Below are 16,285 nucleotides of genomic sequence, written 5' to 3'. Positions count from 1 at the left end.
TAATGCTGCTTTAATGGTACCTTGTGTGGTGAGGAGAAAGAGTGGCATGCTGCAGCTAATAGAAATTCTTCTGACCCCAGGTTGTTATATAATGGTCTCTTTCTGTTGAGGTAGACTAGTCAAATCCGATTATTGTATGAGCATTGTGTGTGCATGTGTGCGCCCATGGCTGCATGAATGTTTTAGTTAAAAGAAGTTCAAAATAGAATTCAGTGATTATTCCAACTGATAAATTAACATTATATAGAAAGTAGTACAATGCTGTTTCAAATCTTTCTAATCTTCCCATAAATGAACTTGTAAGTTTCAATTAGTCATACCCGAATACCTTGTCCAAGGAAAATTAAGTTTTAAAGAAAAACAGTAAAAGTCTGTTGCCCAGAAGAAGGGTTCCTTCCAAAGTCAGTCTTCAAAAAATGAAAAAGCTCTTTTCATGCATCCTAGAGTGAACAACAAAATCAAATTTTCTGTATTGGATCAGTGTATATTTGTTTTTCTCTCAGCTATAACTAAGAAATCAAATAAAACCACAACATGAAAGAGATTTGAGATACCTAAAAAATATCAGTATTGCCTCATTAGTTTATTTCCCAGTGAACTTCATCACACGAGAGAAAAGCAGTTGGAAGTCAATCACACCCTCTTTTTTAAGACATTATGGGAACGAGCGAGTGGATGAAGGAAAATATGAAAAAGCTAATTGTACAACTAAGACCAAGAATGTACAGCATATGATAATGCATAACTTATGACTTCTTTCAATCATTTGAGTGACAGGTGTGTGTATGTTTGTGTGTGTGAGAGAAAGAGAGCGAGCATGCATGACAGCCACACAGACTGCCTCTATTCAGCTGTGAAAAAGGTGCTGCTTATCAGCTCACCGGAATAAAAACAGACAATGTGGCCATTCTTCCACTCTGTGTGTGTGTGTGTGTGTGTGTGTGTGTGTGTGTGTGTGTGTGTGTGTGTGTGTGTGTGTGTGTGTGTGTGTGTGTGTGTGTGTGTGTGTGTGTGTGTGTGTGTTTTGGGGGGGGGGGGGGGGGGGCAAAGTTGTCCTTGCTGCACTTTTTCTCTATGACCAGTCAGTGTTATAGCACATGTATGTTTGATGGAACTGATATTTGTTTGAAGAGACGTCTCATTGGAAGAAAGCGTGTCACTGGTCCCTCATCAGGCCCTTATTAACTACATGAAGTGACCTTTGTGGAAGTGCTGATGGGTGCCTGTGGGGCCCAGCCAACTTTCTCCCCCACCTTCATGGTTTTTTTTTTCTCTTCAGTTCACCAATTTGATTTATGAAAGCTGCTCGTCATTCCCCTCTCAGCTGGATGTGGTCTGCTGCATGAAAGCTGTTTCAGCTTCACTCCAACAAATTCCTCTTCACTTCAGTTGAATTTGAATATCCTCCTTAGTGTTTATACTCGAACAGTACAAGTTTTGAAGTTTTCAATAAATGCTTGTTTGTACTTGTTATCCTTGTCCTCTCCTGTTTCTGTCATTCTGCTGTGTGCCCTATCTCCACAATCAATTTGAAATTGGTCATCACTTTACTGGCAATCACGCTTCAAACTCTGTCCAAAAATCTTCCTATTCTGGGAAATATGGGCGGAAGACAATAAACATTGTACAGTGTTACAGGCGATCCATCTTGCATTATGGAGAGCGAAGCTGCCAGATCAGATTTATTTAAGAGACTCAGTTGTGTGTACGTTTTGATTAAGCTCTAAGCGTTTTTGATGAAGGTGGTATGTTACATTGCAGCCGGCTGTCTGTCAGCCTCGCCCCTTTTCTCATTTGTAGCCCAGAATCTGTGTAAAGTTTAGGGAGCAACGTGGATCTGGAAGAGTTTGGCATTGTACGGAGTACAGTTGAGGTTTCACTTCTTTCCTTTGGAAGGCAACATGGAGATGCATGGCAGGCACCGTGCATTTTCACAATCCTTTGGGCTTGAAGAAAAACCTAGTTTAGTTTTAGGTCTGCGAAATGCTTTGCTGAACTTAATTTTCCACTTAAAGATAAGTAATAGATCATTTTCCAGATTAAATTAAATCTAAACCAGATCAATATAAAAACAGTCATGAGAATCACAATGCTGGACTTTTCCTGGAAATGATTTGGTCCGAGAAAAAGACAAATAACTTCTTCTTCTTTTGGATCACTTCTGTTTGTAAATGGAAAATAAACCTCTTCTGACAAATCAAATGACGGATTTTGTACAGATTTTTTTCTCAACTAAACTTTGTCCAGGTGATCCAGTAAGAAAATATGGTTTTCTTTACGGATGAAGATGAAATGAGCAGTTTAGTCATGATGATGAAAAAATGGCACATTTCAACGAGTCTTCTTTATAAAAATTTCAAATATATTTTATTCATTTACTTTTTTGTAAAACAAGGTTGTATTTCAGTAACAGAGCTACTTACAGGTTAACTGATTAGAAAATATTGTCATAGTTAAAATTTCATCTTTTTTTGCTACGGCAAGAGTGAATTCAGGTGCTATGTCTGTACGTATGATTTCTGCTTTCATACCATAGAAGTTTAACTGAAGCAAATTTAAAAATGCAAGTACCAAAAAAAAAAAAAACATTTGAAAAGTGATAGTGGAAAAACAGCCAGAGACTTATCAACCCAACATCGTTGGTTCTGTCCAGAGTCTCTTTCGCTCTTTCTTTCTCTTTAATTCTCTGTTTGTTTTCGGGAAGATGTCTTCTCTGCCTTTAACCTCCTTCTCTCTCCAATTCAAAAAGAAAAGAGTATTCAAGTTTCCCTCTTTCAGGCCACAAAAACAGTGCTGTACAAAGTCAGTGGAAGCATCATCCAGTCTGCCGGTCTGTCTCGTTCCATCTCCCCTCCCAGGAGGGATAAAGAAAAAAGCCCAGTATTCTAATAATCTAGTTTTCATTTCAATTACCTACTTTTTTACATTATTAAAACATACAGTTAAGTAGATCATCTACATTTCTCTGCTTTGATGTTGTTCCTGGGAGCTCTGTGCCAGCGTGTACACTGGCCCATTGCACAGCCCACATGCACTGTAGTGTATCATTTGTCTGCTCACTGAAACAAACCCTGAATTCCAACTCAGCTCTCTTCCCAATCTGACTGTGTTTAGTCATCACATTATCAAACATGTTTTCCCTCCAACGGTTGCCTCAAATCCTCAGGCTCCAATTTCTTTATGCTACTGTTTTATTGTTAAAGTTGCTGTAAGATATCATGCAATTCATTGGTTCTACTATATCAAAAGATGAAAAAAAAAAAAAAGAAAAATGTCATGGAAAAATTCACTGAAATCACAGGGGGAGGATGAAAATGTTCTTTTTTTTTCTGAATTGTTACAAATCTGCAGTTTCTTTGGGACTTCTAATATTCAGAGGGAGGTGCTGAATGTGCAGATTTTTGCCTCTCCATCATTAATAAGTCAGAGTAAGAACAACCGCCTTCACTGCCAGATTCATGATAAAGATGAGAAAGTAAAAGCTTGACCACCCTACAAGCCATTGTAGAACTACGGTGTGGAAGATTTTGCTGGGACCTGTGGTTGAAGGTTCAGGGATGCATTAGTTGGAGGAGTATTGTGAAATAGGGGGGAGTGTAGGGAGTGAGTGTGGACTCTGCGAGCAGCACAGCGAGGCATGTCACTGGAAGACGGTGTGATAAGTGGGACACTGATGGGACTTCATGTACTTGATGGCGAACTTGAGCTCCTTGCTCTTCTTATCCCATTTGTGGATGGACATGAGCAGCAGCTGCTGGTCCACTTTGCGGCCCATGATGAGGAAGTTGGAGCCCAGGCTGTCCAGCTGGGAGCATGGGCAGTTGGCGCCATTCTTGATGTACAGGGTCAGTTTCTTTAGGTCCTTCTTCCTCAGCACACCCTGCTTCAATACTTTCTTTTTCTTTTGTGCTGCAATCAGCTTACGGTCACCTTTCTCTTTCTTCACCTCCTTAATTTTCATCTTGAGAGCTGAGGAAGAAGAGAGATATTTTAACTATTCTCCGTTCAACATAAATAAATGTAGAAATGTAACAGTTTGCCTCTACTTTGAGCTGTTAAGACCTTACTTTGTTCTGCTGGAACATGAATGATTTCTGTGGTTGCCAAAGAAGAAGCCATCTTACACCTCTCCCGGGTATTACTATTTGACCTATTATTATTTGGGGGGTGGGGAGGGGGGCATAAATGATACCGAGATGTTTTTGGAATTACAACAGTTAGTTTTAAGTCAAATTTTAAATGTAACTTTTGTGTTTTCTTTGCGAGGGAGGTCTTTCCTCAGGTCAAACTTTACAACAGCAGTTCTTACTTTTGTTGTATATCTTCAGCGTACAAAACAGATAAACTCTGTATATACATATATATATGTGTATATTGGTTGCAGGTCAATTAACCTAATAAACTGCTAAATTGTATCTCCTGTTGGAAATAATATCTTTATTAGTTTATATTTTTAAAATTTACAAGATTAAAATGAAACTGTTAGGCCTTTGAGAGCGGAGCTCTCTGGGTGAACATTTTGACGGGTGAAATCAATCATGGGCAGGGAAAAGGGGCCGGGTCACTTTGAAGCATTGCTATGTACCCAAGTCTGTTGGAAGATTGCCATTTCACTTCTGCTCTGCTTGTCTACAGTTACATAAACACCCCTGGGTGCATATACATGAGAAGTGATAGCATGTTCAAGGAGGAATGTGTGTGTTGAAATGACTTTCATCCACATCCTTATTCACATCCAGCTCCTTCACTGAGGGCGTGTTTATGTGCTGAATTTGTGTGCCGATGTACCTCGGCACATGTTTACTTCCGTGAATGAATGCATTCATGCATGCGTGTGTTCAGCAAAGATAGGAAGGATAAAATCATTTCCCTCCTTACTTCACTTTGAGTGCCCATCCATATTTAGGTATATTGAGTCATAAGAGATCCAGTGGGGCCCACTGCAGCCTGGCCAATATCTTGTGACAAGCTGTGCCCGCGTCATTATACAAAATCACTTTTAAGTCGGGAGAAGCGATGGAGAGGTAGAAGCAGGTGGGGGGGAGGGAAGTGTGCTGTCATTTCGAGGTATAACAGGGTTTTTTAAGCTAAACCAAGCAGTCTCCTGTACAGACGGCGGGAGGCTGTGTGGTCCAGTACCTCACCCCACCCACTATTTTTTTACCCTTTTTTACCCTGACGCTTCCTGGTGGCCTGAGAATCTTTTGGTCCGTGCCATGAGCAGTCAAGTTGACCAGTGATTATATAACAAGCAGGAGTGATCTGAAGGACCTCTTGCATCACCTCACCTCTGTATGACAGCTGCCTGCACTGCTGCGGTACATGCTATATTCTGCTAACTTATTAACTACAAATAACTTATTAAGTATTTATGATCGTCTCGGATGGAATCTATGATGGAGTTTCTGCTCTGACTATGTAGTACACACTTCTTCTTTAATGCAATTGCTAAAATTATTTAACTTTTATTTTGTTTCTCTGCCAGAAATTTTAAATCCAGTATTATGTTACTTTACCTCCCAGATGGACATAGTGGGCACATTTACAACATGAGAAGTTCGATGGTTTGTAAAACGGTAACCTGGATAGAGTCAAATTCCTGAATTATTGTTTAGATTTGCCTCTGGCTGGATGGTATACCAAGGAATGTGGAGTGATCAGGCATCAAAAGTGCATTGTTAAGAAACACGTTCAAGATGCTCTCAGGGCAGATAGTGTCCAAGATAAATAGACCACAACATTCATGTGGCGTGAGATCAAACTTGAATCAGCTATCACCCTATAGAATAACATCGCAGAGTCATTCTTGCCTTGCCTCACAGTTATCTTGACTTCTATGCTCATCCTCACATACATTCACAGCCAATAAAGCCCAGTGCTATCTGCTGTAACATATAATCAGGTTTCATTCTAATGGAAAAAAGGACCTGTCATTGTGTTTCTTTCTGATCCCTGAACAAACCCTCAGTTTAAAAGATGGAGACATGCGGACCTGCAGTTAATCAGCCAAATAAACATCTGCGATTCGGTAAAGTCGTGATTAATTATGGGGGGTGAGCCTGTTTTGGCTGCAGCAGCTGAGTGTGAGCATTGTGCACAAAGGGATATTTTGTCGTCGTTGGGTGTTTATTAATTTGTTATTTTTAATGGGTCATGTTCTGTATATTTTGGAGGTGTGGGTAACCACCAGAAGGTACGTTCTGAAACACAGTTTCCTTTAAATTGTAGACATGCCCTCTGTGGGACACTACAGCACAGGGATATGCTTTTTCTGCACTGCTCTTGCAACACTTAATTTTCAGTTATGCATATGTAAAAAAACATATTTTAAAACCAAATAAAAACCTTAATTACGTCTTACAAAGGTACCTTTAAACGTTTTTCTCCTCAAATAGCTTATGAAACACTCATAATTCCCGATGAAGGCTCCAATTCTGCTGCGTTACTCACTCTCAGTCTAAGTAAAGCAGTTTTGCAATCAGCAGCTCCACCTACAGACAGAGGAGGCAGCACCTGCTGCAGTTTCGCTGCCACCTACAGGCAATGAGTGTTGAGTTGTTTGTTTTTTTTTTTTGTCTTTTGTTTGGACCGTACAAAGATTTATCCTGCCGGTATTACACTGTATACATGTCTATGCAGGTCTTTTTCATTGCTGGTACTTACCAAAGTCACTTGCGCAGTAGTGCTCCATGATGTTATCTGCTTTCAGCTCATTGTCACAGGGAGGACACACTTTCGACACTAAGGGGAGAGAAAAATAATTACTACGCTTAATCACTTTCTGATAATGCCATTAAGGCTCAGATTAGCTCATATTTAACAGCTGAGTAGAGGTCATTGTTAGTCAAGTGCAGTCAGCAAAACCAAAGCCATGTCAGTATGAAATCGTTAAGCCCTGACCACTTTGGAGGCACTTATTTGCAGCCCCCCTCCTCTTGTCAGAGACTATTTGCCGTGGAGCGAATATATAGTCCAGCAGGCGGACTGATGTTTGCCCTGCAATTACACTGAGGAAAATGTTTTTATTCTGGCCGTTGTATATTTTGGTGGTGCACACGTGGTCTTGGCTGTGCAGAAAGGTAAACGGTGCAGCAGGAGCTGCTGAATGCTGCGAGAAGTGATTCAGTATGCAGACACAGCCAGCATTTAGGCCACACAGCAACCACACATTGTGAAATGGCACGAGGAAACCAAAGCAACAAGTTCAGTTTATTTTTAACTCTAAATTTATGGTCATGCTTGCTTTGCTATAAAGCCTGTTTAGCCTCAATTACTTTGATTCAGGACTTTGTGATTATTGTTGTTGTTGTGCACACACACGGTGAAAAGGCAACATGAGAGAGAAGATATGCAGACTCGACACTCATATCCAGAAAAAAGGGTCAAAATGTCACGATTTAAAATTAACTCTAATCTTTTTTTCTAGCAAATATGCTATCTCTCGTTTGTCACTTATGCTACTTATAAACCTTGCTTTTAGAGACCATCTCCTCTTTCTCAAACACACAAACACACACACACAGACCTTGTTCCACCTTTCAATTTTCTAGGAAGGCTCCTCAATATAAAACTTCATAATGACAATTACTACATAACTCCATGAAATCCCAGAGGGGACCAGTTGTACAGATCTAATAACAGTCCACTCATCCATAAAGAAAGCCCTGGGCTAAATGAGAGAACAAGCCATTATATCAGAAGAGACCCGTGGAGGAAGGATGCGGTAGTGTGTAGAAATCGCATCTGCACCACACCTGCAGCGCAGCGAGATATCTCTTTCTCTGTCTCTCTCCCACATTTGTGCGAGCATATCCGCGCACACACACACACACACACACACATAGAGGACCACCCCAGCCCAACCCAGCCCTTGGGTTAAAAGTCAGGGTTCAAAGGTTATCGCCTCAACCCAAAAGTCAGCGTCTGGGCAGATAATGAGAGGGGTCAAAGTTTAGCATGCCTCGCTGCTCAGATCGTGAAGCGGTGAACCCCCTAACCACTGTTAAGTATATGTATATGCGTGTGCGCGTCCTCGTGTGTGTGTGTGTTGGAGGGAGTTGAACCATGTCGTAGAGTTTCTGCCAGCTTTCTCTTCTCAGGATGCGAATGCTTTCACAGACTGGAGACCTGCGAGACCGACGGGGTCAGGCCTCTAATTGTCTGCTGCTGACAAAAAGACTGGGACAAGAGCGTGGAAACACACACATACAGATCATGAGCTGCCAAAACTCCTCTGGATTTGTCCATTTTGAATGATTCCCTTGAAGTAGCGTCTTATTCAGAGTCTGCAGGCATTCATTCTGGTTTCACAGGGGTGGCGTGTTGGCAGGAGGCCTGGCTCTTGCTGATGCCAGAGCATGTGTCAGGAGAGCGCAGTCCCTCCATGAAAATCAGTTGAGCTTGGAACGACAACCACCATTTTGATGCCACGGAGGAATCAATTAAGCCATGAATACCTATGTCACTCTCCGCCGTCTGCCACGGGAATCACCGTCACGTTCTGATGAGAATCATTGCTGCGTAGCACGTTGTGTTTTTTTTTTTTTTTCCTGGTTTCTCCTCAGCAAATATTTTGACATTAGGTCATTAATGTACTTTTGCCACCAGCTCAAGGCAGCTTTGGAATTTTCTTATTTATTTTTGCCATGCCACAGTTAAATTGTGAAAATTACGTTCTTGGTGTGGTTTACGTTGGACTGGACTAGCTCTTGTCCGCTGCTTTTTCATCATTTACAAGCTGGATTATAGACTTAATAAAAGAAACTTTAATGTTCCCAATCACAGTGAAAAATGTTATGATGTTGTCTATGGATGAGGATCCAGTGGTTAAGGTTAAGAGAAGAATGATGAGTGCAGGGCAGGTTGGGAGGTGCTCCGTTTCAAAGCCTTGCTATTAATCATCGAAGTGTAAGCCAGAGTGGAAATCACATATGGCAATATTTCAGCAATTGAACTGCTCATGTGCTCCTTCCTTGGTTTGAGGTAAAGATGCCAATGATGTGTCCTGCATCAATGTGAAATCATACATGTCCAATACGATTATTTTATCATTTTAATTTTGCTTCAATTATAATATATAATTAATTAATTCATCCCTAAATACTCCTTTAGTCCTGACATGGCAGAAAGAATCCCCTCATTATTTCAATAATTTTGCTGGAAACTTATCACATTTTATCTTGACAATTTTGGCTTAAAACTAATTTTACACTTGAAATCTTATCTATGAAATGCTCATTCTCTGGCTTGCTCTCTATCACACATTCACTTCTACAAAAAAAAAAAAGGTGAAACAATATTGTCATCAGATGCCCTGACTGTGTCTTTAACCTCATCCCTTGTAACCTGAGCGTCACGTCGACTTTTACGTTTGATTTAAAATATGTGCAGGTCACTATCTCATGCCTCATTTGGGCTCTTTAAGTTATGAGGAGCAACACTTATGACATAAAATGGTACTGTGCCGGAGATGAAATGCGGCGTGTGATTTATGTCGGAGGGCCTAACATCTGTTTAAATGCACCATGCAGACAGACAGAGGAGGACTCAAACATGGCCCACAGGCGGCCCCTGGGGCCTCTAAAACACAGCACGGTTCTTGCATCTGTAGGAATCCTATATAGAAGAGAAAATACATTCTCAAAAGGCCTAGGCAGTCTTCCATGGACAGACCATTGGATCACATTTTCCCTTTAATATAGCAGCCAAGGCCACATGAGTAGCACCCATTGTGCTGCTGGGGACCTGACAGCGCTGCCTGTCTCCTTTAACACAGTTGTAACTAACACTGGTCAAATCAGTGAGTACAGCAAAGACAGACAATATCTTTCACACCATGCAATTTCAGACACATTCACGGAACAACGTGTGTATTGTCTTGAAACATGTATTTTGAATTATGAAGTTTACCTAATGCAGTAAAGCAGATGGAGTGTCTAACTCACGTTCATCATACCTGCTGATTTTTCCAATGCTCACAGTAGATTACAGTAACATCGTTAAATTCTTAGGGTGGAATTGATGAGTGGTATTAACTGTGCTCTGCCTCACAGACCATCTTCTGGCCTTTTTTGCTCCCTGGATGCCTGGGCCCTTTTTTTGTCAGCAGTCTGCTTGTCTTTCCTAGTATAATATCTATAGACTTGTGTTTCACATAATCACACCCATGGGTCTCTGTTATATACACACACACACAGATGCGTACGCACACAAGCCCCTGTACATGCACGCTCATGGCCTAAATCATCCACACACACTACCTGAGCTCAGATGTTGCTGGTGTTCCTCTCATTTTTGGCATTGACAGAGAGGTGGAAAGTGAATCTAACTCTGTACTGTCAGTTTTCACAGGAGCCCTCGAACCATGCTATATCATGTAATTGCAGAATAGCTCAGATAGCACCGGGCTCTGCCGGACAAGAAAAGCAGCATGTAGAGCTACATTTAATTCCTGTGATTGATCCAACTTCCCAAGGTCCACCTAGATTACCCCATGTTCTTTGACTCAGAGGTTTCCCAGGAAACTGGCTTCTAACAGTTCTTCTCTGAAAACTCTTTGTATTATTGCTGGCTGTGTTTGTGTATATATATGTGCACATGTTTTTGTGTGTGTGTGTGCGTGCGTCTGTGTTTTAGAGCCAAAAGCTTGTCCTCAGGATGGCCTCATCAGCACATCTGAGATCTCTGGTTCTTTGCAAAATGTCAGTGACTGAGCCGCCGGGCTAGAAATGATATGGGTTCACTCTCAGTTTTAACAACACACACACATGCACACGTACACCAGAATACAGTATAAATTTAATTTTCAAACTGAACCACGATGCCAATTTTGGTTTGTTCTTTAAATAATTCAATCAACATTTTTCATCTCTTTTCTTTCAGCATGAAAATGCCTAATAGCTAAGATTCTTCTGTATGTTTGCAATGATCTAGCACCACTTCCTCTGTTTGATCATTGTTTGATTAGATAGAATCAACAAACAGCTGCTTGTTGGAGGAGGTGACAGAATAAGTTGAATCTGCCTCCTTCTCTGGGAGCATGTAAAAGAATGAGTTATGGCTCTGTGAAGCCAAAATGTCACATACTTGATACAAGTCCCACAAAAACAGAACAGCCATTTTCCCTAATGGAATAAGTCAGCACCGCATAAATTCACAAGGGAATCCTTCAATCATCTTTTTCCACTTTTTTTATTTTACTTTAACTAGGGTAGATTATTAGATACCAGCATAATGTGAACAGGAGTGATATTTGAACATATGTCAAACAACTAAAATAGCTTTTTAGCCATTTGTCCTAAGTGCTTTGTTGAAGTAAAGTAACTGAAGAAAAGCATTCATTAATAAATGTAACATCAACATGTTGGGCCATTTAAAACAAAGTAAAAGAAATGAGAAAATAAATGGTTAAATGTAAGAAAGTGAATATAGGGGAATAATAAACTGTTCTCTTTGAGTCCTTATTGAAAGTAGAGTGGTGGACTCTTTATCCTACAGGAAGCAGCTTTTCTGCGTCTCTTTCCTCTCCTGCTTCCCTCTCTTTTCATTCCTCCTGCACTCGGTTCGCTTTGGGACAATCAGACTTCAGCCACTGCCTTCCTCTGTCTGCCTCTCTTGTCCTGTCATGTCGACTAATTAGTGGGAGCTCGGTAATTGGCCTTCTACCTAATTGGCCTGCTGTCTGGCAGGCCAAACAAAGGCTAAGCAGGCCGGGACACAGTGGGGACTGTCCCCTTACGCCGTCTCAAGTCTCTCATCAACTCCCTTTCTCCCCCTCTCAGCACTGACTGCCTTTGTTGAGAGACTACTAAAGTATAGTCAGTGCACGCGCACACACACACACCTTTTTCTCTATCCAGTTCTAGCTCAACCCTCTCACACCTCCTGATTGGTTCATTTGTCTTCTTACTCACTGTCAGTGATTTAGATTTTAAGATTTTTTATTTTTTATTTTTACATTTTTTTTTTGTGAATGTAGTTTAGTAGAGCTTTCTCTTAGAGCATGACAAGTTTTTTTTTTTTTTTTTTTTTTTTCCCCATTTATCTACACTCTGCAGCTTGTAAGTTGCACGCAGAACTTGAAACTAGACATTCTCCATTCACTCAGTTGTTAGATTGATTGATTAGCTGTTGATGGATGTCTGCTGATAAAGGTGCGTGTGTATACATGTGCAAGTGTATCACCTTTTCAGTTGAGATGTGTTCAACATCACAGTGCATTTATCTTAACTCTCTGAGATATCTGGCTGCCGGAGTCTCTCAGTCTCCCGTGTCTTTCTCAGTCCGTCTCTGTCCTTCCCTGGGGCTTATGTAGATGGCGAGCGGCCTCCCTGAACTGAAACGTCCACCTTCCCCAAGAACTTTCCCCTGTAGCCTCTTCCTGCTCCCGTCTCCCTCCCTGACCTTCTCTGGATAGTCTCTCACTCAGTCTTTCAGATGTCACAATTGCAGTGTGGTGAAGCCGTACAAGCCTCCCAGCCATTTTCAAGATCTCACTATTTCTGTCTCTGCAGGCTTTTGAACATTCATCTTAATAATGTTATTGTGTTGCATCAGTCAAAGATGTGAAATATTCTGTGCAGATACGAACACATTTGTTAATTTGGTGTCCTTTAATTGTGCTTTGTTTCTGCACTTTTTTTTTGTGCACAACACAAGTCATAGTATTGCAATGATATCAGTACTTTAATTTGAATATATTAGATTTCTTGCTAATATACTGCACGTTTTGATATTGCTATAAACTATAATGCAAGAGTTTTACCTAAAACTGAAATCAATACATGTTTTTCTTATTACAAAAACCTTTTTTCATTGAAGATGGAATGATTAAGTCATATTTTTACTGAAATGGGTCACATGTAATTTTGCATTTTTTAGCAAATGAAATGAAAAAATATGGAAAATATCATGTTAACTTGTTGACAAAAGGATTTCTTTTTTTTTTTTGTAAAGCAAAAAATGTTTTCACATGTTTGCGAGTGCAAGTATGTTTGAATGAAGGTGTGTATCTGAGTGTGTGTGGGTGCACATAGCAGCCGTACCTGGTGGCTGGGTCGCATGGTTTCCAGTGAACTGCATGGGGATGCAGAGGTCGTTATCAATGGGGAACTTATCGCAGGTCAGCATCTCTGGCCAGGGGAAGCCATAGGTCTCCATCACAGGAGCACAGCTGTCCCTCACGGCCTCACACAGCGAGCGGCAGGGATAGATGGGCCTGTCCAGGCACACAGGTGCAAACAGTGAGCACAGGAACACCTGGGTATCGGCATGGCACCGTTTAGCCAGGAGCGGCACCCAGCTGCCCGCCTGCTGTTTGACTTCTGGCATGGTCTCGTGATCCAGGAGGTTGGGCAGCCTCATCTTCTTGTAGCCCACATTGTGGCACAGACGCAGGTCAGCTGGTATGTCCACACACTGGGGCTGCTTGGTGTAGAAGCGACCATTGTGGAAGTTGTCCGATTGCCAGCTGTAGTAGTCGTACTCATCTGCGGCCGAGACGCTGAGGAGGAGGAGGGAGAGCAGCGGCAGGCCCAGTGCCAAGCTGAAGGAGCCCTGGGTTAATGCCCACCTGTGGCTCTTTTGTCCGTGTGCCATGCCTCTTTGAGCTCAGACCAACAATTCAAGAGGCTTGTATCCAAAGTCTCCAAAGTAAGTCAGTGACAACAAAATGCAGAAAGAAGAGAGAAATAAGTGAGGCAGGCGCACAACTGTAATCCCTTTCTTTCTCCTTAGTATGGATGCGGCAGATTGAAAACAAAAGTGTTTAATTCCCTTTTTCCCTGGAGAGCCAGCCCTCTAAGTCTCCTTGAAACACCTCCCTCTGTGTGTGTTTATATGTGCCTCAGGTAGTGGAGCAGGGAGGCAGCAGTCAGAAAGGGTGAACACACAAGTAGGACTGCTTATTTTCTAACTTTCCCTCTTCACAATTTCCTGTTGCTTCCCTCTGCCTCTCTCAGAACTGTCTCCAGCCTTCCCCTGCTCCCTGTCTATCAGTCTGCAGCCGTGATGAGGACTACCTAGGTTTTAAGAGGCAGGGGTAGCTGCTTTCTGCTGCTGCCTGCCCCTTAACAGGCTCCCAGACCACTCACCTTCCTACTGGCCTCCCCTGGACTCAGTCACCACAGTCTAAGCCAATCACAAGCTTGGGGGAGGATCCAACCGGCCCTGGGAACACTCCCCCCACCCCTTATCCTCCAAAGAACCCCGCCTCTAAAATAAGTTAACATGAGAAACAGGGAGAGCGAGAACAGACTGTGGCAAGTTTCTACAGCTGAAGTTTTAGGCTCTTTTCTTTTGCATGCTGAAGATTATTTGGTTAGAAAGACAGCAAGTGTTCATCATCATCATCCACTAAGTCATGCTGTTTATGTAAACTTTCTACTCCTCTTTCATCTACTCATCTTAAGGCTCAGCAAGCTCCCAGCAAGTTTCTGTGCACATAACAAATGATGTCTGTTTGACATTCAAGCCTGCTCACTGCATTATCTCAAAACAGTCTGGCATAACCGGCTTATGCTGGCAGCAACAGTGAGAAAATTCATTCACTTACACACAGGCACAAGCACAAATGTAAATGCAAGGAATTCGGGGGAGAGAGTGAATGAAGTGGGTGAGAATGAGCTGCAGTGTGGGAGAGGAGAGATTACTGAGTATAGCTTGTGCAGCTACAGGTGGTTAGGTGGTTTACCCGCGCTATGTGAGTTATGCAAATGTGTGTGTTGGCTGTGAATAGAGGCACGCTGCCCCTCTGTCTCTTTCTATCAGTGCCACTGACACAGTGAGAGCCTCCGTCTTGGCAGCAAACTCACTTGAAGGGTCACATTCAGATTCAAAGGGCTTTAGCATTGTGAGCAGGATGTGGGATTGGTGGCTCACACGGAAGGTGCTCTTGCATCTTTCATTTGATCTATGTCACGCATTAATGCTTTTCCCCAAGTGAATGTGGACTGTGAATGCAGGCTCATGCAAACGACCGTAAAGTGTATGTTTGCTGATGCGAGCAGATATTTTATTGAGATTTGGAAGCACAGTCCGTGCAAAGCCTGAAGCAACCAGCGGCTGGACACTGCTAACGCTAAGATGAAGTAATTATTATTACTATCTGTATGTGGCAGTATAAACAGGGAGACCAGGGAAGCATGTGTATGAGTGTGTGTGTTTTGCAAACAGTTGGAAGTGTATTTGGATGGGAATCAGAGCCGATATTGTTTTTTGCCTGTAGCCTAGAAGATAAAATTCCAGAAACAGCGGTCAGTCCATAAAATATAATTCAATAAGATGAAATCAAATAGATGAAAATGTGGTTTAATATCAAGCAACCATTCACATCAATAAAACCCTAAAGTCCACATAATCCAAGCACTAATATACTTTTATATATCTGGACCACACTTATTTCTCAAGACAAGGGATTGGGAATAAGATTACAGCATGATCTAATCATTTTTTTTTTATTTGAGAATGGAATTGAATACGTTTCAATCTTATCTTTTCAAGCTACACTCCAAATCCCGCTTGACTTATTGGTGTGTGCAGATAGTGCAGAGCTATTTTTCTGGGAACCAAAAAGCTTCCAGCAGAGCAAACAAGCTCAATCTTCTCAAGGAGCAGTTTTCATAACCTGAAATGTGGAAAGATGAGATGGTCGCAGGCTGAAGTCACCCCAAAAATGGCGTCATAATTACAAAAAGTGGCTATTGACACTAATTGACACTATTTCCTTCCCTCTTTGTCACTCTGCTCTTGTTTTCATTCTTTTTATTGCTGTGTTATTCAAATAGAAAAAAACTGCTCTGCTAACCTTTGCACTGCGGCTAATCAATAATACTCACATAATACTCACAGCTAATGATCTGTGGACCTTACTCTTTCATGGAGAGCTGCACACCTCGCTATCGCGGTGAAGTATCTTGTATATGTGTTAGTGCAGCGGTGACCTATTTTAAGACTGCTAGCGTTTCCTCTTGATACAGGCACAGTGTACTGCCTTCAAGTTGGTAACAAAAGTGTCTTTCATGGTAATCAATCAACAATGGTTGTCTCCTCTTGTTCTCCTTCCCCTAACTGGCCCCTGTGGCCACTGGCCAATCAATTCCACTCTTCAGTTTCTAGCCCTCTGATTGGACAAGGGCTATAAGATTAGTCCAGCCTGTATTGTTGGCCCTAAAGGTTTAGCATGGTTTGAAAAGAGAGTCTCAGCAATTGTATGAGTGAGTGCGTTTGGAGTTGGTGGCGGTGGGCATGGGTGGGTGTGTGCGTGTGTGCGTCAGGGAGATTCTACAGA

The 16,285-nt window shown here is 41.8% G+C and overlaps 1 protein-coding gene across 2 annotated transcripts; it reads right to left on the bottom strand.

Annotated features, from left to right (window-relative positions):
- Positions 1-1,071: 1,071 nt before the first annotated feature.
- Positions 1,072-14,034, bottom strand: sfrp5 (secreted frizzled-related protein 5). 2 transcript variants are annotated; one of them, XM_029521260.1, is made up of 4 exons: positions 13,076-14,034; positions 8,328-8,334; positions 6,664-6,769; positions 1,072-3,969 (listed from the first exon to the last, which is right to left on the bottom strand). In XM_029521260.1, exons 1-4 carry the CDS (start codon positions 13,594-13,596, stop codon positions 3,641-3,643), a joined length of 963 nt encoding a protein of 320 aa, XP_029377120.1. In that variant the 5' UTR covers positions 13,597-14,034; the 3' UTR covers positions 1,072-3,640. The 2 variants fall into 2 exon arrangements, with proteins under 2 accessions (XP_029377120.1, XP_029377119.1); XM_029521259.1 differs by lacking the exon at positions 8,328-8,334 and having other exon boundaries at positions 1,073-3,969; positions 6,664-6,741; positions 13,044-14,032.
- Between the last annotated feature and the right edge of the window lie 2,251 nt (positions 14,035-16,285).

This window comes from Echeneis naucrates, chromosome 15 (assembly GCF_900963305.1).
Source record: "Echeneis naucrates chromosome 15, fEcheNa1.1, whole genome shotgun sequence".
Classification (NCBI taxonomy): Eukaryota; Metazoa; Chordata; class Actinopteri; order Carangiformes; family Echeneidae; genus Echeneis; species Echeneis naucrates.
The sequence above is the reverse complement of the archived record's forward strand: the minus strand, read 5'-3'. Positions and strand labels throughout refer to the sequence as shown.

What these genes read in the sequence shown, in the direction of transcription:
- sfrp5 (XM_029521260.1), bottom strand. Translation starts at nt 13,596, where the DNA reads ATGGCACACGGACAAAAGAGCCACAGGTGGGCATTAACCCAGGGCTCC. An exon ending in CTACTGCGCAAGTGACTTTG is followed by an intron (nt 3,970 to 6,663) that starts GTAAGTACCAGC and finishes CTTCTTCCTCAG; the next exon opens with CTCTCAAGATGAAAATTAAG.